This window comes from Limanda limanda, chromosome 15 (genome assembly GCF_963576545.1).
Source record: "Limanda limanda chromosome 15, fLimLim1.1, whole genome shotgun sequence".
Classification (NCBI taxonomy): domain Eukaryota; kingdom Metazoa; phylum Chordata; class Actinopteri; order Pleuronectiformes; family Pleuronectidae; genus Limanda; species Limanda limanda.
In genome coordinates this window covers 18,151,762-18,174,950 of record NC_083650.1, presented here as the reverse complement: position 1 = coordinate 18,174,950, position 23,189 = coordinate 18,151,762, and the positions used below count along the sequence as shown (strand labels likewise).

The window sequence follows — 23,189 nt, the reverse complement described above, 5'->3', positions numbered from 1 at the left end:
TCACGGACACGAGGTGGCGCAATGTTCTCGTCCTCTTGACAGCACTGACTTCTAACTGCGAACAGGTGTATTTGACACAAGAGAAATGATGAGTACTCAGTGTTTTTCATCCTTGCTTTTACTGAGAACTCCAGAAGAAATAACAATTATTATGATGTAAAAATTTCTCAATTCCTCGAACCGTAAACAAAAGCATAACCTTGTAAATGGCATGTGAATGTTGGTGAAGACATTAATCCAACACATTGGCTCAAACATGTCTCATCTACCAACAGGACATCTTAACAGGCAGCAGACTCCTCCGTACGAAGAAGGAAACCGTTTAAACTTTATAGCCTATGAAAAAATGACAGAAGCAACACAGCCAGTTTTGTAAGGAGGAAATCAAAAGTGCCGCATTTCAATGTGAACACGTTGAATATATTCCTAAGGCTTAATATGACAATGTAGTATAACTTTGTACAGATAAAATCACCTACTCTTTGATGAGTATGTCTCATATCAGAGTATAAAAATAAGAGGCTTGACCATAAAAAGTAGCTGCCACATATCTGAAGGAACACCTTGTCAATAGTTCTATTTTTTTCCAAGATGACAGGTTAAACATACAAAGCTTATGATGAAGTAGGAGCGTGTGGATTAAGTGTTCTTTGGTCTAAAATTAAAGTACTGTTCCTTTTTCCCCAGCATTCACCCTCGTGAAAACAGCCGAGCTGAACTTCTTGTATTGCGAGTTAGACTGCAAATAAATGAAAATAATATGCAAATAAACCCTCTGATTTATGTATGTGTCTGAACCTCATAGTACCCACTAGTTAGCAGGCAGTAGGTTTACATATTTACATGTTTCCCAGTGGTTACATAACCAACTCTACAACACATAATTTGATTACAGTTGACGTCTACGGACTGAGATTGACATGTCTTCGCTTGTAATTACTGCCATTTAGGAAATAAAGCTTGATCTAGTGTTGCATCTGTGTTATGCTGCGGTAGATGAGCATCAGCTAAATTTAGCACATGGAAAGAAAACCTTGACAACAAAACAAACCACAACTACTGCATTCTATTAAGTAAGTAGCATACAGTATGAGGTTTCAGACACACTGCATGGGACCAAACAGAGAGAAAAAAAAAAAAAGATGCATAATCACACAAAGTTGTCACACAATTTCAACTTTATGAAAAATAATAAGGTAAAAGTCAAAAATATACGAAACATATAAAGACAATTAGTGCTTTGTTGACTATGTACTTTACATTTAAAGGTGTGTGGTGCTTGGAGTCTTTTCAGAAGTATTGTCTGTCTGCACACTCGGTGTGGCCTTGTTGGCTATTGTGTGTTCTATTGTGTCTCTGAGGCACGTCTCGCCATCCACTGCTTGTGTGTCGGACTCCTCTGGCTCGCTGTCTTCTTCTTCTTCCACCTCGTCAGCGCTGCATTCAGAATCGTCACTGTCGCTGCCACACGAGCTCGACGTCTCATCCTCAGAGGTGGAGTAAACCTCGGCGCCGTGGAAGACATAGTGACTTGGTGTTTGGAACAGGTACTGGCCTGCTGTGGGAGACAATACAATTTACTGATGTGAAATCAATATTTACAGAAAATCTACCATTGTCTATCTAGCTTCAATCTACTCAGTCGTAGGCATGTGTATTTATTTGGATTGTAGCGTGTATCTGAACAATGATTGAGGGGAAAAAGATACTAAATATATGTAAAGGTATTCCTATGAAGTTTAGTAAATACTCTGGTCTCTCGACCATGGTCTAATGCTTACTCTCAAGGCGTTTGCTGATTGGACTTCTGTTGATTCGACTCATCCAGCATCGTCTTCGAAATTCAAGGCTGGAGGTTCGGTTTTTCACTTCGGCGGCCTCCTCTTTTGGTGTGTCTTCTGCTGGTAACTCTGACGACTCAGCTGTCTCCTCGCTTGGAGACTGAGAATTTGGACAAGGCTCTGGAGGTGTAACATTATTATTAGCGGTCTCTGTGACATTCAGACTTTCTGTCTCCTCTGAAGGCTTAATTGCTGAGTCTGTGCTGTGCTTCTCCTCCTGAGCTGCGTCGCTGGAAGCAGGCAAGGCCTCGCTGGGTGGCTGTTCAGGTAGCCGAGGGGGTTTCTCTGTGATCTCAGTGAGTCTTACAGTGTTGAAGCAGAGCTGCTCAAAGTCTCCAGCCAGTCGATGACAGAGCTCATTGACAATGACATCACAGTCCCCAAGCAGCTCCACGTCAAAGTTTAGGTGAGGCAGCTGTTCCCTATTGATCAAGACCTGAGGCACTTCATGAGGAATGGAGTCTGAGGAGGATAGACAGAAAACAGTTATAGATTGTATTCTCAGATTTACTCGTAATTGCGTGCATCTTACAGAAAATGTATTTATCTGCTGAAAACGTACTTGGGATGAGGGCAACTGGTCGGACTTTAAGAGAAGAGCCGATGACAATCAGGAGGTCGACCTCATCTTTATCCTGCTTCATGGCTCTATGGAACATTTCTGGAAGATTCTCGCCGAAGAAGACAATGTCAGGTTTCATGATTGCCATTGGAATATCTGGACACCTTGGACAATGAGGGACAACCTGCAAGAAGAATTTATTTTATCAGCAACAGGCCAAATTCCATTCTTACTCGGGTATCGATCGCATATCTATAAAATCCACAGTACTAGCTATTGCCTTCAAAGTCAGGTTTACCGCCCTGATTTACTTCCACTATTGACTCATACAATCATATTGTATGATGTTAAATCTTTCAGGAGTGAGTCCGTGCACTGTATATTTCATTTTATTCTTTTTGTCTGAGATTATAAATAGCCGTGGAGCTGACCACTGGATGTCTTGTTTTCAAGTGTGTGCATGACATTACACCCAAATTGCTAAATAAAATAATAATAAACTCACATGCACCTTCTTACAACTGCAGATATCTAGTTAGGCAAACAGATATGGTATTTGAAATTTGCTGCTGCAACTACTGCTGCTCAATAAAATGGAATTCAATGATTTTTCATATTTGATTGAGGATCAGCTGGCCCACTACACACATTATTTAAAGCATGTTAATGAGAATGGACAACCTGCCTGAAACACGTCTCTACAATTTAATTTACACCACAAATTAAAAATGACTACAGAGACGATGATTGATGCTTATAATCACAATATTTAAAATGCAGCATGTTTGGATATGAAAAATGACACTCAAAGAGATCATAATATATATTTAAGAAATCAACATGTATTTTTGATGCAAGACTATTATTATTTTATTATATTTTTTTTTTTAACTGAAGAGAATTTGATTTCTCAATTTTTTTACATCACAGCTAGAGCCCATAACTTGTTTGACAGGTCAAAATGTCTACTTTAAAAAGGGTTAGCTCATTTTAAGTTTTATATCTTAAATTGCTCCTTCTACTCATCTTCAACCCTGGAATGGCTCAGTGCTGCATCAATTTTAAAAACCACTGCCTGACTTCACAGGTCTGATTCTGAGTAGGGATGCACCGATCCGCTTTTTTCACCTCCGATACCGATATCTGAGGTTTAGTATCGGCCGAGTACCGATCCGATCCGAATTAAACAGTCGGATTACCCTGGTCCGCACCAGTTCTAAGTCACCCGCGGGCAAGTTCACCAACTTTGCAACTCCGCCGGTTCCGTTCAAACTGAGCAGGGCGGGAGATCCGGACCGGGACCCGTCCGGCACCGGGACCCGTCCGGCACCGGGACCGGGACCCGTCCGGCACCGGGCCGGCGGAGGGACCGGGACCCGGACAGGGGTTCACAGGCGCCCGGGGGAAGCTAGCGGCGGCGGCGGGCGGAGTGGGCAAAGTTCCGGGTCCCGGGGCAGCAGCACCAGCAGCCCGGCTCCGGGGAGCACCGCGGCCCTGGTGGAGGCGGCTCGGCTTGCACCAGGTACCGGGGGAGAGGCGCCGGACACTGTCGGCTCCACGCGTGTTGCTTGCGTATGACGTCACTCACAGCGCACAGCATAGAATTACACTGAATAGATCAGCCGATATGGATCGGCCCATTGTCACCGATACCCGATCTAGAAATTTCTTCAATATCGGTACCGATACCGATACAAATATCGGATCGGTGCATCCCTAATTCTGAGGCCATTAAAAAAGAATTCACTGTTTTCTGCATTATCTCTGAAATGTAAGATGTTACTACTGGGCATACTACTGGGATTTTCCCTCAAAGGTACCTTTTTTGTTGTAATTGTTGCAGAAGTTGTTTAAAATGCAGTTTATGATACGGATGTGAAGATCTGTGGGAAACACTTTGTTGAAACTGAAGTGTCCTGTGACTTCTTTGAGGAAGTTTCCAATAATACTGAATGTGAATGTTATACTGGATGATTTTGTAATAAATAAATACCTGGTTAAAGATGTCTTCCCTTATAGCCTCACAATCCACTGTGTGTTTACAGACGAGACAGGATGCAGTTGCGAAGGACCCTGAAATAAAAGACACATTAATAATCTTTCAGAACCAACCTGGAGAGAAATACATAGAAAAAAAGGCAGGATTGGAGATGAACAGCTTCACTTACCATGACACTGGATAATCCGCTGAACTCCAGCCACTTGTTCTAATGTGTCGATGTTTTGTGTGTAGTTGCGCAGAAGCTTCCCTCGCTTATCAAGCATGGATATGAATTTATGACAGGGTGAAGGCTGGAACTGACCAGGGAAGATTTCCTGTACCAAAGAGGATGCAGTGAAATAAGTTTACTATAGTCATGTATATCAATCCTTTTCTACACTCTGTTTTTTTAAATCTTTTTAATATTAATAGCCCGAATAACTTTAGTCTTAGAACAACAAAAAGGCCCTTTAGCTTGAAACAAATATAACTACAGCTCAATGGATGAAGAACTATTCCGGCTCACTCTCACAAAGTGTAACCCTTTGACAGCAGATTATTCTGGATTTGCAAAACCCTCATACGTTCTTTACATTTGTAAAATAATATCATAGATTTAAGGTAAACAATAACATTTTCAGCTTTTTTAGAAACTTCTTTCCTTGTATGCAACAAAACACTGTGAAATAATAAAATGAGTGTGCAGATCCAAGTGAGTGTAAACTGACATATTCATGAATAAATCAGCACCAACAGGCAAAGATTTACTTGAGTCTATTAAGTTTTGAATGCTTAACTTCGTACCCCTGGATCTTTGTCAGTGGCAATCAAATCATGGGTAAATGGACACAATGTACAAACCTTAGCAAACTTGAAAAATGGTCTTGGGTCCCTTCGGAAGTATTCAATGTCAAACATAGCTTGAGGGTCTGGAAGATCGGGGAAATCTACAGCGAGCCGGGCATAAATCCCATCTCTGGAGCGAAAGTCCGGTATTCCACATGAAACAGATACCTGCACAAAAAGCATAATAGCATTCTGATTTAATAACATGGACACTGAAACTACACATTAAACACATTGTATTATGAATAGTACAGCTGTAGAATACTACAGTTAACACATACCCCAGCACCAGTCAGCACAAGGATCCTTTTACTTTCATGTAGTAGCCTAACCACATCTTCCAAGGTGTTAATGTCCTTCCGCTTCTTTCTTTTTGGAGGTTCTGAGATGTTGATGATGATCTGCCACAGTGTCATGTCGTCTAAATCTGGTGGGAGCACAGTCTCGGGAAGCAAATCCCTCAGGATGGTCCTGGGATCGGCGTCTCTGATGTGTTGCTGGATGAAGCTGTATGAACCTTAGTGGTGGGGAAAAAAATCGATTCTGTTCAGTATCACGATATTTTGCGCCCGCGATTATATTGATACTGTAGCACAAAGTATTGCAATATTTAAAAAATAAAAAATGTACTCTTTTTTCTGAACAAAAATGGCAATATTCCCAAATGAATTTAACATTTTGGGTCATGACCTTGCAGGTCTCAATTTGATTGAAGCTCTAGGTTACTCTTATTTATATGATTGAGCTCAGTGCTCATGTTAGAGGTCTCCTATTCAGAAAATAATTACAAAGGTCCTGTGTCCTGAATGTTCAAGGACAAAGTTTTTGCACTACCCTTTCTTAGTTTTTGCACTTCAGTTAATGTGTAGAAGACAATATTGTTCACAGAATTAAATGTGACATTTGAAGTGAGTTGAGCAGTCTTATTTTCCTCATTTTTTGTAATGCCTTTGAATAATATGGTGGACATGAATCGCAATATATCGCAGAACCGAATCGCAATACTTGCAGTATAGCAATATATCGCAGAATCGCAATACTATTGAATCGTGGCCCAAATATCACAATACTATTGAATCGTCACATTTTTGCCAAATACCACCCCTAATGAACCTGGGCAAGAATACAACACCTCAGCGTCACTTGGACTCAACATGAACATATTGTGCCACTAATGGTAGATACAAGGTGGTTTGCAGAGTTTCTCCAGTGGTAGAAGATGCTGGAGGGAAAGTTTACTTGCTAAATGCTTCCCAGGTTTAGTTACCTATCTGCGGCTGAGGGGCCCAGTCGCTGGAGCTTGCATGTGAGGATCTGTCATCTTCGTCGTTGTTGTGGTCCGGTGTGACAGACAGACCGTTCGAGGGAAAATCCACATGGTCGTGAAGATCTGAGAACGCACAAATTCGGACAAATTAACGAATGAAATCTAAGATAAGTGCTGTTAACCGTTAACAAGACGTTAGTATGGAAACAGCTAATAACTGCTAAGCTGCTAACAAAGTTTAGAAAGGGAATAAGTTTGTTAATAAGTCTTCTCTCTGTCAGAAATGACTCAAAAAGTCAAAGTGGTGGTCAAGAGAAGAACTCGCCTCTCAACAATCACGTATTATACTTTGTACCGCGAACTTCTCAGAGTGTTTCTCGTTACGCTAACTCGCCGGTGAAGTTGGTCAAACAAGCTGATGTCGAGTTGCTGAATTATAAAACCTTGTGTTGTCTCACCAGCTCCCTCCGGTGTGGTCCCAAGCACCGCGCTGTGGTCGAGCCTCGCCGCGGGTTCGTGCTGCTGGGAGAGCCCCAGTCCATTGTTGTCTCCGCCTAGCGCCGCCGCCGGGGCCTGCTCTGCTTCTACCGCCATCACCGGCTTCGCTTCCTTCTCCGCTGGCTGCGGACCAGTCCCCGCCGCCTCCCGGCTCTCTGTGCCCGCGGAAACACACGATAATTGGTCCACGTCGGCGCCGTTCAGTCCGCGGTCGGTTCCCGGACTCATTTTGGATCTTTTCGCGGCGGGTTCGTCCATTTCGGAGGCGCTCGAAAGGCCCGTTCCGAGGCTGCTCTCACCGTCCGCCATCTTCAGCCGCAGAGCCGCTGAGCCTTCCTCCCGGACAGCTGGCTCATTTGCATAGACCACGTGGCCCGCTCTCCACCAATGGGGACGGCCGGAACGTAACTGGTCGACGTCGATGACGTAAGACCATAACAAAAATATTGCTGCCTTCAAAGACCGTCCGGTCAATTTCAGTTAAAGGAGAAACGGAGCCAGAGAGCCCCCCCTCTGTTTTAGACCAACACACCAAAATTCACAACATTTGCGAGTATTGGCTGGTTTGAGAGAGAGAGAGAGATAGAGATAGATATATACAGAGAGAGAGAAAGAGAGACATAGATAGAGATAAAGAGAGAGAGGGAGAGAGAGAGAGAGAGAAAATTAGATACTAATACTATTGGCCTGCTTGAAAAAGGTGAAATCCTCATCTTTGCAACTGTCTAAGACATCAAATATTCTCGAAACGTTTGGCGAAAGTCTTAGAGAACTCAGATCATTTGTGCATATGCGACAAAGCCATTGTACAAATACAATAAGCCCTAGCTCTGAAATAAACACCATGAGAATCCCAAGTCTTTGCTGAATTTACAGATATATTTTTTATTGGTGAGCGTTAAGAAATGTGACCATGGCAGCGAGTTACAAAAGTATAACTTCAAGGCTCCTTCCTTCCAGACATTTTCTCTCAAACTTAACATTAAGGGCAATGAAGAAAAAAAAACGACTAGCTTCCCTTTTAGACATCATAGAGCCAAAAGTTAAGGTCTGAAAGATTTCATAAATACATTTCTGCGAAGCTAACCAGTTTTTTCTCTGATGTAGTGCATGTGCGACAGAAACTGCAAGAGGAGTAGGCTGTCGAAATTTGAGTAATAAGAAGTATGGAATAAAATATATGTGCAATCCATTGCATAACTGCACACATAGTTAAAATAAAATAAGTAAGCTACATGAAGAATTAATGTAATACTAAACTAACGTGCTAGTAAATAATAATGATAATACGAATGAGTAATATTACGCATGATATCGAACAATATATGAATATTACACATTAATAATAATATGACACATGACACATTTAAACTCGCTCTATGCCATAGTTTCATCCCACTCGCGAATCCGCGATAGTAGGACTTTGAGCCGGGCACTTGAACGCACCACACGTCATATGGTTAAACGGACAGCTCATTTTTCTCCACAACTCAGGGGAGAATTGGACACTTCTTTATTTTTCTCCACCTGTCACCTAGCTCTAGCTGACAAAACAATAACAAGATACACTTTGGTAAAATCACCAGTGAGTCAGCAGCAGGGCCTGGAGCCTATTAGTCACACAAGCTGTGATTCAGGGTGGAAGACAAGCTGCTCCGTTAGAAAACACACGTTTCCACCAGCACACTTATGGAGTCCGTGTTGAACTGCAAACCAGAGGACCTGGAGGATTACTACGGGTTACTGGGCTGCGATGAGCTGTCCTCGGTAAGTTCTGGCTGGTGGGTGGGTGTGATCTGGGCTCAGGCTATGTTCTGGGTGACATAATAATTATGGTCTAGATGTACAAACCAAAACATACGTGGTTTATGAGTTGGTAAATACAATGCTGGATGGACCCAAGCGACTGGCCACATGTGTGATACTTTACCAAACTGATCCTGGATTGTGCAAACGCAAGAGAGTAGTCTGAAGCAACAGAGACCTGTTGATGCTCCAGGAGAAGAAAAGGAACTCATGCGTCATCCTCTGTTGTACAACTACAGTATGAGTCATTCATATTTCACTCATCACTATGTGTAGGGACATGTAAAGCACGCACTGTTCTATATTTATAATCATATAGTTATCATTGCAAGGCCTGACTGGAGCAGCATCTATGATGAAGACGTCAGTGCAGCCTAATTGTGATGATGATGATGATGACGATGATGACGATGATATTCATTCATAAAAAATCATGTTGGCAACACTAAGAACGAAGCTTGTGTCATATGAAGTTAATGGTGCTACAAAATAAAAGGATCAATATACTTTTCAATGTAGCATTAAAAAGACCAGTCTGCTTTACATGTTTTATGTACAAAATTGGTTTGAATTGTTTTTGTGGCCTTTCAGTCCCAGAGATGTGTGCAAATGCAAAACATATTTTTACCAAAGTGGAAGCTGTCCCTCCAAAATAGAATAAGTGACTGATTCCTGAAGTTTAAATGTTGACATTGGCAAAAGATCAATGTATTTATTTGTTTATTTTTCCCCTTTCAGACTGAACAGATTCTAAATGAATACAAGATCCGAGCCTTGGCGTGCCACCCAGACAAACAGCCAGACAGTCCGAGAGCAGGTAAATCATGTTTGTGGAACGTGCTGTAACACACTGGCGTGTAATCAAAAGAAATGTATCAAATTCATACAAATAAATGGAACGCTTTGCATAGCCGGAAAGGTGATTTTTAGACAAGATGTACCCAACTTTCAAAACAAAAATGTTAATACCTTCTTTAATTATGATTTTTTTTATCATTGTACCTCACTTTTCTGACTTAGACCACAAATGTTTCTGTCTTCATTTCAAAGCAGATAATGTTAATGGATTCTACTTGCCCTGATATTTTCTTTATTTATGACAGTGGCAGATTTCCAAAAACTACAAGAGGCCAAAGAGATTTTATCCAATGAAACCAAAAGGAGGAACTATGACCTGTGGAAAAGAAGTGGGGTTATGATTTCATTCCACGACTGGCAGGCCTTGAATGACTCTGTGAAAACTGTATGTAATGTATTTTCTTTGGTCCAGCTTTACTTTAAAATACTCAAATCTATATGACAAGAATTCCCACTGATCTGATTTGTCCCCCATTTTTTCAGTCAATGCACTGGGCTGTGAGAGGTAGGAAGGAACCGATGCTGGAGGCCTCAGAAGCAGAAAAGCCTGTGACTCCCCAAGCAGAGGACGTTCACTGTGAGCAGGAAGCAGCAGGGGTCTCCTCAAGTAAGCACATTTCAAAATGCTCTCAAAGCATTAGACAGCAAAGAAAGCCAAATGACTCTTTATTCATAATACTTGAAGTGCAAAGTAGCACATTGAATAAAGTGAAAGGAAAGGTGTTGAAGTGGCCATTTAGGGCATAGATACGCTGGATTTCAACAGTACCTTTCTAACATGTTTGTTTTCTGTACTTTAAGAATTGAGATTCCCTCTTGCTATGCAGGACTGATACCTACCTACATACATGCTAATACATTTCATTCAGTTTTGCACATTGGTGCATTCTTACCTGCAGCTTTTGCTCCAATGGACTGATTTGAACTTGGTTTAGAGACAAAATATAGTTTTTTTTATTCATTTAATCTTTGTTTAATCAGTGATTTAGATATATAAATCAAAGAACAAGGGACTTTCTCAGTCAACTAATACCACTCAAAAATATAACTATTACTAGTATTTCAATAATATATAAATTTTCCATGTGTAAAGGGTCACATTAAATGAAGTGATTTCTATCATTTTGATTTACTGCGAATAAATTAAATAACTTGAGAGTGATTAAATTAATTGTGTTTAATGTTTAAATGTGTGTATAAGTTAACTATATTTAATTAAAGTTTTATATCTTAGTTTGTACACCATATCCAATGAAACTAACAGACTCTCTCTCATCGCTGTGCAGGTGATTACTGCCATCGGCGTTTCCGTTGGGCTGCTGACTCTCCATCCAGTCTCCTGCAGAAGTTCAGAAATTATGAAATCTAAATATACCTACAGTTTACTTATATTTGAATGTGTTTGTGCCTTCTTGTCCTCACGTGTTGACTAGGGACCCTGTTCACTGTGATGTCACTGTCTATGAATATGGTCTGGATCTAATTCCACTAGACTTGCAGGAAATCATTAACTATAAATGTGTCTTGTTGCATATCTGTCAGAAATCTGATGTTGGGTATTGTCTTCTGTGATTATGTGAGTAATGTATGTTGTTATCCTTGCTGTTGATTATGTTAATTCACACACATTGGATGAATTTGTTTATGCCTGATATCGATGTAATGTATATGTTTGTGTTGCAGTTGGGTTAATAATGTTGGAAACATAAAACTGAAACATGTCACGTACAGTTGTGTGTATTTCTTAATTACTAAAATCATTATTTCTAATGGTATTAGATGGCATGGCATCATTACACCTCACTTTGATTTTCAGTTGAACTTTAGGACCACATACTTCCCACCTTAAGTAACTCTGAGTTTATACCTAGAAAAAATTGAAAGCATCTCAAACCTTTGCTCTAATCATAAAATGAGTCAATAAAACTAATGAAATGGAAACTGTACACCAAATGTTAAGTGTCAGAGGTCAATTAAATGAATTGTTACTGTATCAGTGATTCATTGTAAGGATCATCTAAGCATATGTCTCAAAGTTAACTGTACTGCAAATGGTCTTAAATCTATAAAGGCTTGTTGTTTTTTTGAAAAAGAAATTAAAGTAGTTATGTGGCTTCAAGGGCCTTGAAGAAATCAGAGATTACGTTGAACTAACCCACTATCACCACCATTAAAATACAATACAATATAATTTTATTATTTTAGTTAGTTCCTAATATAATCTTCATCATGTTCTAAATTTGAGCATCAGACGGGCTACACAGAAATACCATCCATCCGTCCTTAGTGAAGCTTATCGTTTTGGGTTGCCAGGGGATTGGAGACAATCCGCTGACTTAGGGTGAGAAGCAGGTACACTTTGCAGAGGTGAATCACAGGACTGCCTTACAAAGAGAACAGCCATTCACATTTACACCTATGGTCAATTTAGATTAATTATACATTGAAAGTACACCCACATACTGTAGACTGTGCAGCACCGCAGGGGATGTGAACCTATAGTTGGGCAAATAAACTCAACAGCACTTTCTCATTCAAATGGTTACAACACCAGTCACCTATTTGATTATTTTCAAATACACTTTCACTATGCTTTACCATAATTTTTACAGGCTGTGTTAGTCTAATACACAACTTAGTATAGCGTTAGTTATTTATCTTTGAATCTGTATTTAGATTTGGCCTCAATGCTCTGCCTCGGTTACTTGTGTCTTTCAATCACCTTATACTTCGAATATTTGTATTTTAAATATCTCCATTAGCACATCCTGCATTTTAATTTCTCCAACTTTGGGACTTATAAAGGATTATCTTATTTTATACTTCTTTGCAGTGACAGCTTTGTAGTAGTTCCGGGGGCGAGACTTTCATCTGACTGAAGTGAACATATTCTTGACTCATTTTGGCCATTTATAATTCCTAAGCACATCATGTGGTTTACTGTTTTGTTTGTTACTGGATGCCTTTGTTTCCACCCGCATCAATAAACTGTTTATTAATCTATCTATCCATCTATATATATTTATATATATCAGTCCATCTGTCTATCTAACTATATATCCATCTATTCATCCATCCACCTACCCATCTGTCTATCTATCATGCATGAACTTCACCACTAGATGTCACTAGCCTGCTTGCTGACGTCACTCCTGTAGAAGATAAAAGCCCACAGTGAACCACCAGCTCTCGCCGGGTGCGGTGGCGTGCGCCTGTAATCCAAGTCACTGGGAGGCTGAGGCTGGCGGATCGTTTGAGCTCAGGAGCTCTGAGCTGCAGCGGACTATGCCGATCGGGTGTCCGCACTAAGTTCGGTATCGATATGGTGCTCCTGGGGGAGCCCGGGACCACCAGGTCGTCTAAGGAGGGGTGCATCGGCCCAGGCCGGAGACGGAGCAGGTCAAAGCCCCCGTGCCGCTCAGTAGTGGGATCGCGCCTGTGAATAGACGCTGTAGTGCAGCCTGAGTAATACAGCGAAACTCAGTCTTTTTCGACCGTTTGCACTCAACTCTTTACACCAGTGACCAGTTCCGTGTGTTTACGTCACTCCACAGCGCTGTTAACGTTTATTTATGTTTCCTGTTTTCATGGAGTAGTATCAGAAAGCACGCTCTCCACACTGCCTCCACCTGGAGGAGAGGAGCAACGACATCCAGACACACCACTGCAACACACAGGAAGGAGGGTGCTGCAGTAAAACAGAAAGCTTCACACTATTCAAATTACTTTGAGGCCGATTCAAAATCAGTTTAGATAGATAACTTTATTCATCCCCGAAGGGAAATTAAGTCGTCATAGCAGCCGGTATATTTGAATACAATAAAATACAATAGAATAAAATTAAAAATATTGAGGTAGAAAGAATAAAAACAGAAACACAAGATAAATAGGTAGATTAGGTGCAGTGGCAAGATGATGATAATAGTACTGATGATGTGATGGTAATGTTATTGTTAGACAGTATATAAAAATAGTACAGTATATATAATACAACATAATATATATTTATATATGATAGTAATTATACCAATATAATAGCAGTATATAGTAATAATGGCAGCAACAGTATATATAAAAATAACATGTGCACATGTATAAATATGTGTATATAGACTTATACATACAAAAAATATACAGAGAGTATGATATAATATGATATATAGTAGAGGTATATGTATTTGACTATACAATAGATAATATACTATGAGTGTAAGAATATGTAGACAGAGTGTAGGAAACTTTCATCTGATATTCTAAAGTAACATTTTGAGAATAGCTTTGTAGCACCAACCCTTTTTAAAATAATATTTAATTTTAGAACATTCTGTGGGTTTTCTCTGGATTATGTACTTTGTTGGTATTAGTGGGTCTAATGTGTCTCAGAGGTTAGCTGATTGTTTGTTTTTCTAAAACTTGTATTAATTGTTAAACAATTCGGTCTTGAAGCATTAAAATATGTATCAGTTTATGCCGATACACTATTTTATTATAATTATATTTAATTATATTTATTTACTTCACCCCTACTGTATCATACTGCTTAATATTTATCCCTGCACTTCTTTTCTTTCTTTTTCCTAGACCATCGTACTGTTTGTATTGTTTTGTGATGTGTATTCTGTGCAAGCACATTGAGAGCCACTTCACCATGTCAAATTCCTTGTTTGTGTAAACTGATTTGGCCAATAAAACCTGATTCTGATTAAATTTTAATGCTTCAAGCCTATTGAAATAAGGCCTTTTACATTTTTCTAAGCACTTTGAGTGCCTAGACCTGGATTCTTCATGCCATTCTTTTTGGAACATAAGTTTTCCTCTCATTTTTTGACATCTATTCCCTTCCATGTGCAGCAGGGGTTTTAGGGACACCAGCGCTCCTGTATAAAATGTTTTTGGTCATTCAATTGAATAGGATTATATAAACTTGATCTAATGCCGACACTGATTGACTTCCAAAGACTGACTAACTCAGTTTTTTCTAACTATATACAGATGCATCTCAATAAATTAGAATATCATGAAAAAGTTCATTTATTTCTATATTTCAAATCAAAAAGTGAAACTCATATATTATATAGATTCATTACACACAGAGTGAAATGTTTCAAGCATTTATTTCTTAATTTTGATGATTAAGGCTTACAGTTAATGAAAACCCAAAATTCAGTATCTCAGACAATTACAATATTACATAAGACCAATAAAACAAAGGATTTTTAATACAGAAATGTCAGCCTACTGAAAAGTATGTTCATATTGAATATATGCATTCAATACTTGGTAGGGGGTCCTTTTGCATGAATTACTGCATCAATGCGGCATGGCATGGATTCGATCAGCCTGTGGCTCTTCTGAGGTGTTATGGAAGCCCAGATGGCTTTGATAGTGGCCTTCAGCTTGTCTGCATTGTTGGGACTGGTGTTGCTCATCTTCCTCTTGACAATACCCCATAGATTATCTGTGGGGTTCAGGTCAGGCGCGTTTGCTGGCCGATCAAGCACAGTGATACCATGGTCATTAAACCAGGTATTGGTACTTTTGGCAGTGTGGGCCAGTGGAAAATTAAATCAGCATCTTCATAAACCTTGTCAGCAGAAGGAAGCATGAAGTGCTCTAAAATTTCCTTGTCGACAGCTGCGTTGACTTTGGACTTGAAAAAACTCAGTTGACCAACACCAGTAGATGACATGGCTCCCCAAATCATCACTGACTGTGGAAACTTCACACTGGACTTCAAGCAACTTGGATTCTGTGCTTCTCCACTCTTCCTCTAGACTCTTGGACCTTGATTTCCAAATGAAATTCTAAATTTACTTTCATCTGAAAAGAGGACTTTGGACCACTGAGCAACGGTCCAGTCCTTTTTCTCCTTAGCCCAGTTAAGACGCTTCTGAAGTTGTCCCTGGTTCAGGAGTGGCTTGATATGAGGAATACGACAGTTGTGGCCCAAGTTCTGGATACGTCAGTGCATGGTGGCCCTTGATGCACTGAATCCAGCCTCAGTCCACTCCTTGTGAGTCTCCCCCAAATACTTGAATGGCCTGTTGCTTCACCATCCTCTCAAGGCTGCGGATATCCCTGTAGATTGTGCACCTTTTCTGACACACTTTTTCCTTCTACTCAACTTTCTAGGAATTTGCTTGGAAACAGCATTCTGTGAACAGCCAGCTTCTTTAGAAATTACCTTTTGTGGCTGACTTTCCGTGTGGAGGGTGTGAATGACTGTCTTCTGGACAACTCTCAAGCCAGCAGTCTTCCCCATGATTGTGTAGCCTACTGAACTCGCCTTAGAGACCATTTAAAGGCTCAGGAAACAAATAAGCTGATTAGAGTAGGACATCGTGAGTATACAATATTGAGCTTTTTCACAATATTCTAATTTTCTGAGATACTGAATTTGGGGGTTTTATTAGGTGTAAGCCATAATCATCAAATAAAAAAAAAAAAAACGCTTGAAATATTTAATTCTGTGTGTAATGAATCTAAATAATATATGTGTTACACTTTTTGAAATGTAATTATCGAAATAAACAAACGTTTCCATGATATTCTAATTTATTGAGATGCACCTGTATATATATATATATATATATATATATATATATCATGCATGAACCTCACCACCAGATGTCAATAGCCTGCTTGCTGACGTCATTCCTGTAGAAGGAAAACTCCCATAATGAACCTTCAGTTCTCGCCGGGTGCGGTGGCGCGCACCTGTAATCCAAGTCACTGGGAGGCTGAGGTTGGCGGATCGTTTGAGCTCAGGAGCTCTGAGCTGCAGCGGACTATGCCGATCGGGTGTCCGCACTAAGTTCGGTATCGATATGGTGCTCCTGGGGGAGCCCGGGACCACCAGGTCGTCTAAGGAGGGGTGCATCGGCCCAGGCCGGAGACGGAGCAGGTCAAAGCCCCCGTGCCGCTCAGTAGTGGGATCGCGCCTGTGAATAGACGCTGTAGTGCAGCCTGAGTAATACAGCGAAACTCAGTCTTTTTCGACCGTTTGCACTCAACTCTTTACACCAGTGACCAGTTCCGTGTGTTTACGTCACTCCACAGCGCTGTTAACGTTTATTTATGTTTCCTGTTTTCATGGAGTAGTATCAGAAAGCACGCCCTCCACACTGCCTCCACCTGGAGGAGAGGAGCAACGACATCCAGACACACCAGCCTCTGTTAGATCAGCTCTAGACATATTAATACTGAAAATAAATCCTGGGACCACTTTAAAGACAGCAGCATCAAAGCATGTGTATGCCTAGTTTAAAAAGACATTTTATCAAACCAATGAAGCTTTTGCCAGGTACGCACTGTGTTTTAGAAGTATTGTTACTAGACAGTCAGTACTATCATATCAATACTTGGTATTCTTTTTTAAATATAAAATAAATAGCAACAATCCTACATGGCCTCAAAATATAAATTCTGAATTCAAATGCAGGAGGTGATATGATTAAGAGAGCTCCTTGTCGTCCGTCTTCTCTGGGGACCTAAAAATGTACATTTGTTTTTTTGTCTTTAGCAAGGAGGGTGCTGCAGTAAAACAGAAAGCCTCACACTAATTCAAAATCAGTTCAAGAAATGTTCATCTGATATTCTAAAGTAACATTTTGAGAATAGCTTTGTAGTACCAACCCTTTTTTAAAAAATAATTTTTAATTTTAGAACATTCTGTGGGTTTTCCCTGGATTATGTACTTTGTTGGTATTAGTGGGTCTAATGTCTCTCAGAGGTTAGCTGATTGTTTGTTTTTCTAAAACTTGTTAAACAATTCGAGCTTGAAGCATTAAAATGCGTATCAGTTTATGCTGATACACGTTGTTATATTTTAATGCGTCAAGCCTATTAATATGGAGGACCATACATGACATAAGTATAAATAAATGTAGAGATAAATACAGAAATAAATAAAAAAGGAAATAAATTAATTAATACATAAATAAATACGTTAATAACAACAGAAATGTCTAAATAAACGTCTTCCACATTTATTTATTTCATTCCCTCATTTCAGTCTGGTCTGCTAATGAGAATGGTGGGCCTAGCCCAGACAAACGGGCCGTATACGGCCCGCTGGGCTTTTTAATCCGGCCCGCCGAACTTGTCCAAATAAAAAAAAAAAAAAAAAAGAAATTTAATTAATTTTTTTTTTTTTTTTTTTGAAACTAACAATTTCGTAGCACTTTAATGGCACGTACTCATAGCACTTTGTAGTTTTGCTTTATTTAGGAAGAAATCGTGCTTTCTTGATTCTTGTTCTGGGTTTGAACCCTCAGGGTTGAATGCACTTATTGTAAGTCGCTTTGGATAAAAGCGTCAGCTAATTTAAATTTGCCCGGGGGTGTGGTGTATAGGGCGAAAAGGCACATGATCTCCCTTCAATTTTTCCCTTTGCCCTGTGAGCCCTTCTGTAAAATGAGAGGATCAAGGAAACGAAGAGTGGACAATGAGTGCCGAGTGTTAAACACGGAGTCGATAACAAAATACTTTTTCACTGAAGTCCAATCGAAGGCTGTATGCCTGATATGCCGAGAAACTGTTGCAGTTTTTATGGAGTACAACGTCAGCCGTCACTTTGCTACGAAGCATGCTAACTACGCTAGCAAGCAGTCAACGCAAGAACGGGTGGCTGCAGCTCAGGGGTTGGCGACTAATTTACAGACTCAGTAACATTTTTTTCACAGACAAACTGCGATTAAAGAGTCATCTACCAAGGCATGTTTTTTGGTGGCATTCGAAATAGCAAAGGCTAGCAAGCCTTTCTCTGAGGGCGGGTTTTTGTTAAATGGCCTTGCAAATAAGTGCTTGCTACTTGGTAAAGGCCAAATCCTTTCATGTAATGATTTTTCCATGTCATTTATATTAGTTCACAAAAACACTCCATCGATCTGTTCCTGGCCCGGCCCCTCTGTCAAATTTTAGAACCCATTGTGGCCCGCGATTCAAAAAGTTTGCCCACCCCTGGCCTAGCCGCAGTCTCATGCAGGATTGGTCACAGGAGTGTAATGATCCAGCCCTTCTACTTCTTCCTTTCAATGCTGACTGGTGTCATATGGAGGACCATACATGACATGAGTATAAATAAATAAATAAATGTAGAAATAAATACAGAAATAAATAAATAAATAAAAAGGGAAATAAATTAATACAGAAATAATTAAATAAATACGTTAATAACAACAGAAATGTCTAAATAAATGTCTTCCACATTTATTTATTTCATTCCCTCATTTCAGTCTGGTATGCTAATGAGAAAGGCGGGCCTAGCCGCAGTCTCATGCAGGATTGGTCACAGGAGTGTAATGATCCAGCACTTCTACTTCTGCCTTTCAATGCTGACTGGTGTCCAGTAGCTGTTTGCAGTGTTGAGCCGGTTCACACTTAAAATGAACTAGTTCAAGTTCAGAGGGTTAGTTCAGGTTATTTTTTATTGGGATGATTAAGGCGTCAGTAATCCTGACTGTGAGCGTCACGTCTCCTGTTCTACTGAGCACAAGGAGCGAGCAGAGAGGAGGAGGAAACAGAATCTCCAGCTCCGTTGAACCAACAACCTTTTGGTTAACAGCCTAACGCGCTAACCAATTGCGACTTGTACTTACCGTCAAATCCAACTTAACATGAGTGAATAATATAATAATAATAAAAATAATAATATATCGACTGCAAAACAACTTTGAGTTACTTGTACTTCACCTCTTCATTTGTACGTGTTTAACTAGCAATGCGTTGAACTCTCACGGCCACTGTGTGAAATTAATTATTGATTTGATTAGATGTAGCTTTTGAAAAGTATATGCACTCTTCTCCAGTAGTTGTACTGTACGTCATCTAATAACACGCTGGAAAGAATGGACGTGATTGTTGGCTCTAAATCCAATGTGACATTTGGAAGCGAAGGACAAGATTGACTGATGAGATTAGAGTTCAAACAGGTTGGTAGTTGAAATAACGATATTATCATTATTTCCAGCAAGAATAGAAATACCGTCCCTGGTTGGACTTGAACCAACAACCTTTCGGTTAACAGCCGAACGCGCTAACCAATTGCGCCACAGAGACACAAACACCTGTGCTTAACCAGAGTTTTTCACTTGGCGCTACAGACAGAAGCTTTTTACAGTTTCACTGCCTGAGTGTGATGACAATAAAGATATTTGAATCTTTTAGTGAGAAACAACAGACTGGCGTCCTTTGGAAGTGAGTTCCTGGAATTCCCCGACGCGGAGTATGACTCATTAATCGGGAGAGGCGGTGGACTAGTGGCAGAATCTTGGACTATGGGCAGAAAAGGTCTCTGGTTCGTCTCTGTTTCGACTCCACGGAGAAACAACAAAAAGACGAACCTGGATTGATCTGTCCAAAAATCCAAGAGGATTCTCCCTACCCTGTCTAGTGCCCCTGAGCAAGGCACCTTACTCCCCTAACATCTGCTCCCCGGGCGCCGTACACGGCTGCCCACTGCTCTGTGTGTCTGGCACCAGATGGGTGAAAAGCAGAGGTTAAATTTCCCCTTGCATGAGTGTGCCTGTGCATGTCTGTGCATGTGTGTGGGATAAATAAATGTATCTTAAACATAACAGATAATGCCAGAATATCACGACAAGCCGAAATGACTAAATAAAAAAATATAGATGGTACTTTAATTCAGTGTTTTCAGAGCTTTATTGTTTAGGATTTTAGCATTGAATATAGCTTGACTTAATTTAAAAAAAATTAAAAGGAAGGTTTTGAAAGGGAGATTTATGCATGAGACTGCGGCTAGGCCCGCATTTCTCATTAGCATACCAGACTGAAATGAGGGAATGAAATAAATAAATAACGTATTTATTTATTCCTGTATTAATTAATTAATTTCCTTTTTTATTTATTTATTTATTTCTGTATTTATTTCTACATTTATTTATTTATTTATACTTATGTCATGTATGGTCCTCCATAGATATAAAGGCCTTTTACATTTTTCTAAGCAATTTGAGTGCCTAGACCTGGATTATTCATGCCATTCTTTTTGGACATACGTTTTCCTCTAATTGTTTGACATATATTCCCTTCCATGAGCAGCAGGAGTTTGAGGGACACCAGTGCTCCAGTATAAAATGTTTTCCGTCATTCAAATGAATACGATTATATAAACTTGATCTAATGTCAACACTGACTGACTTCCAAATGACAAACTCAGTTTTTTCTTACTATATAAACTACCGTTTAAAAGCTCCAATCAAGCGCTGTCCACAGGGTATGGCATGGCGTTGCAAAATGGAGTGATAGCCTTCCTTATTTAAAATCCCTTTTACCTTGTACAAATCTCCCACTTTACCAGCACCAAAGCAGCCCCAGACCATCACATGACCTCCACCATGCTAGACACATGGCGTCAGGCCTCTTCCAGCATCTTTTCACCTGTTCTGCGTCTCACAAATGTTCTTCTGTGTGATCAAACACCTCAAACTTTGATTTGTCTGTCCATAACACTTTTTTCCAATCTTCCTCTGTCCAATATCTGTGTTCTTTTGCCCATATCAATCTTTTCTTTTTATTGGCCAGTCTCCGATATGGCTTTTTCTTTGCCACTCTGCCTAGAAGGCCAGCATCCCTGAGTGGCCGCTGCACTGTAGACGTTGACACTGGCGTTTTGCGGGTACCATTTAAAGAAGCTGCCAGTTGAAGACCTGAGGCGTCTATTTCTCAAACTAGAGACTCTTATATACTTGTCTTCTTGCTGAGTTGTGCACCGGGGCCTCCCACTTCTCTTTCTACTCTGGTTAGAGCCCGTTTGTGCTGTTCTCTGAAGTGAGTAGTGCAGTGTTTTTCTTTGAAAAATAAGGAAAACCTCACCACCAGATGTCACTAGCCTGCTTGCTGACGTCACTCCTGTAGAAGCAAAATTCCCATAGTTAAACATCAGCTATCGCCGGGCGCGGTGGCGTGCGCCTGTAATCCAAGTCACTGGGAGGCTGAGGCTGGCGGATCGTTTGAGCTCAGGAGCTCTGAGCTGCAGCGGACTATGCCGATCGGGTGTCCGCACTAAGTTCGGTATCGATATGGTGCTCCTGGGGGAGCCCGGGACCACCAGGTCGTCTAAGGAGGGGTGCATCGGCCCAGGCCGGAGACGGAGCAGGTCAAAGCCCCCGTGCCGCTCAGTAGTGGGATCGCGCCTGTGAATAGACGCTGTAGTGCAGCCTGAGTAATACAGTGGAACTCAGTCTTTTTCGACCGTTTGCACTCAACTCTTTACACCAGCGACCAGTTCCGTGTGTTTACGTGACTCCACAGCGCTGTTAACGTTTATTTATGTGTCCTGTTTTCATGGAGTAGTATCAGAAAGCACGCTCTCCACACTGCCTCCACCTGGAGGAGAGGAGCAACGACATCCAGACACACCACTGCAACACACAGGAAGGAGGGTGCAGCAGTAAAACAGAAAGCCTCACACTAATTCAAAATCGGTTCAAGAAACGTTCATCTGATATTCTAAAGTAACATTTTAAGAATAGCATTGTAGCAGCTCTAACACCAACCTTTTTTTAAAAAATATTTAATTTTAGAACATTTTGTGGGTTTTCTCTGGATTATGTACTTTCTTGGTATTAGTGAGTGTTCTGTCCCACAAATGTATACTATGTTTAGCTATGCAACAGCGCCCCCTTGGGGCAGTTCAGGTGTGTGTTGCCGGGGGTCAGGGAGTGATTCCGCAGGAAGTGATGCAAAGTTAGTTTTTCTGTGTTGTTTATAGACGGCAGCTCCACTCATAAGTTGTGTCATCCCTCTGCGGGCTAAAGCATCGTCTTTTTACAAAATTCATTAAAGTTTGCGAAAATACCTACCGTGGACCTCTTTGAGTGTTTAAGCTGGTTGGATAGCTAGCATCCGCGCTAGCGAGACCTTCACAGTGGGTGTAATCATGTGTCTCAGAGGTGAGCTGATTGTTTGTTTTTCTAAAACTTGTATAAATTGTTAAACAATTCGGCTTGAAGCATTAAAATGCGTATCAATTTATGCCGATACACGTTGTTATATTTTAATTCTTCAAGCCTATTGAAATAAAGGCCTTTTACATTTTTCTAAGAACTTTGAGTACCTAGACCTGGATTCTTCATGCCATTCTTTTTGGACATACGTTTTCCTCTAATTCTTTGACATCTATTCCCTTCCATGAGCAGCAGGAGTTTGAGGGACACCAGCGCTCCTGTATAAAAAATTTCATTCAAATGAATAGGATTATATAAACTTGATCTAATGCCAAACTGACTGACTTCCAAATACTGACAAACTCAGTTTTTTCTAACTATATATATATCCATCCATCCATCTATCTTCCCATCTGTCTATCTATCATGCACGAACCTCACCACCAGGTGTCAGTAGCCTCCTTGCTGACGTCACTCCTGTAGAATCTAGAGTCCCATAATGAACCATCAGCTCTCGCCGGGTGCGGTGGCGCGCGCCTGTAATCCAAGTCACTGGGAGGCTGAGGCTGGTGGATCGTTTGAGCTCAGGAGCTCTGAGCTGCAGCGGACTATGCCGATCGGG

General features: G+C 40.5%; 2 protein-coding genes and 1 non-coding gene across 3 annotated transcripts; 1 reads left to right on the top strand and 2 right to left on the bottom strand.

Annotated features, from left to right (window-relative positions):
- Positions 1-100: 100 nt before the first annotated feature.
- On the bottom strand, positions 101-8,451 carry sirt1 (sirtuin 1). Its single transcript, XM_061087817.1, has 10 exons — positions 8,395-8,451; positions 6,956-7,403; positions 6,498-6,620; positions 5,512-5,747; positions 5,246-5,398; positions 4,572-4,719; positions 4,397-4,476; positions 2,404-2,587; positions 1,782-2,303; positions 101-1,558 (listed from the first exon to the last, which is right to left on the bottom strand). The coding sequence occupies exons 1-10, from the start codon at positions 8,449-8,451 to the stop codon at positions 1,263-1,265; spliced, it is 2,247 nt and encodes a 748-aa protein (XP_060943800.1). The 3' UTR covers positions 101-1,262.
- Positions 8,434-11,387, top strand: dnajc12 (DnaJ (Hsp40) homolog, subfamily C, member 12). Its single transcript, XM_061087025.1, has 5 exons — positions 8,434-8,762; positions 9,540-9,618; positions 9,905-10,044; positions 10,143-10,266; positions 10,946-11,387. The coding sequence occupies exons 1-5, from the start codon at positions 8,685-8,687 to the stop codon at positions 11,026-11,028; spliced, it is 504 nt and encodes a 167-aa protein (XP_060943008.1). The 5' UTR covers positions 8,434-8,684; the 3' UTR covers positions 11,029-11,387.
- An 8,257-nt stretch (positions 11,388-19,644) lies between these two features.
- trnan-guu (transfer RNA asparagine (anticodon GUU)) lies at positions 19,645-19,718 on the bottom strand. Its single transcript has one exon. It is a non-coding gene; the product is annotated as a tRNA-Asn (tRNA).
- Between the last annotated feature and the right edge of the window lie 3,471 nt (positions 19,719-23,189).

What these genes read in the sequence shown, in the direction of transcription:
- dnajc12 (XM_061087025.1), top strand. Translation starts at nt 8,685, where the DNA reads ATGGAGTCCGTGTTGAACTGCAAACCAGAGGACCTGGAGGATTACTAC. An exon ending in GCTGCGATGAGCTGTCCTCG is followed by an intron (nt 8,763 to 9,539) that starts GTAAGTTCTGGC and finishes TTCCCCTTTCAG; the next exon opens with ACTGAACAGATTCTAAATGA. An exon ending in TGAATGACTCTGTGAAAACT is followed by an intron (nt 10,045 to 10,142) that starts GTATGTAATGTA and finishes CCATTTTTTCAG; the next exon opens with TCAATGCACTGGGCTGTGAG.
- sirt1 (XM_061087817.1), bottom strand. Translation starts at nt 8,451, where the DNA reads ATGACGTGTGGTGCGTTCAAGTGCCCGGCTCAAAGTCCTACTATCGCG. An exon ending in CATTTTTCAAGTTTGCTAAG is followed by an intron (nt 4,720 to 5,245) that starts GTTTGTACATTG and finishes TCTTTGGTACAG; the next exon opens with GAAATCTTCCCTGGTCAGTT. An exon ending in GCGGATTATCCAGTGTCATG is followed by an intron (nt 4,477 to 4,571) that starts GTAAGTGAAGCT and finishes CTTTTATTTCAG; the next exon opens with GGTCCTTCGCAACTGCATCC.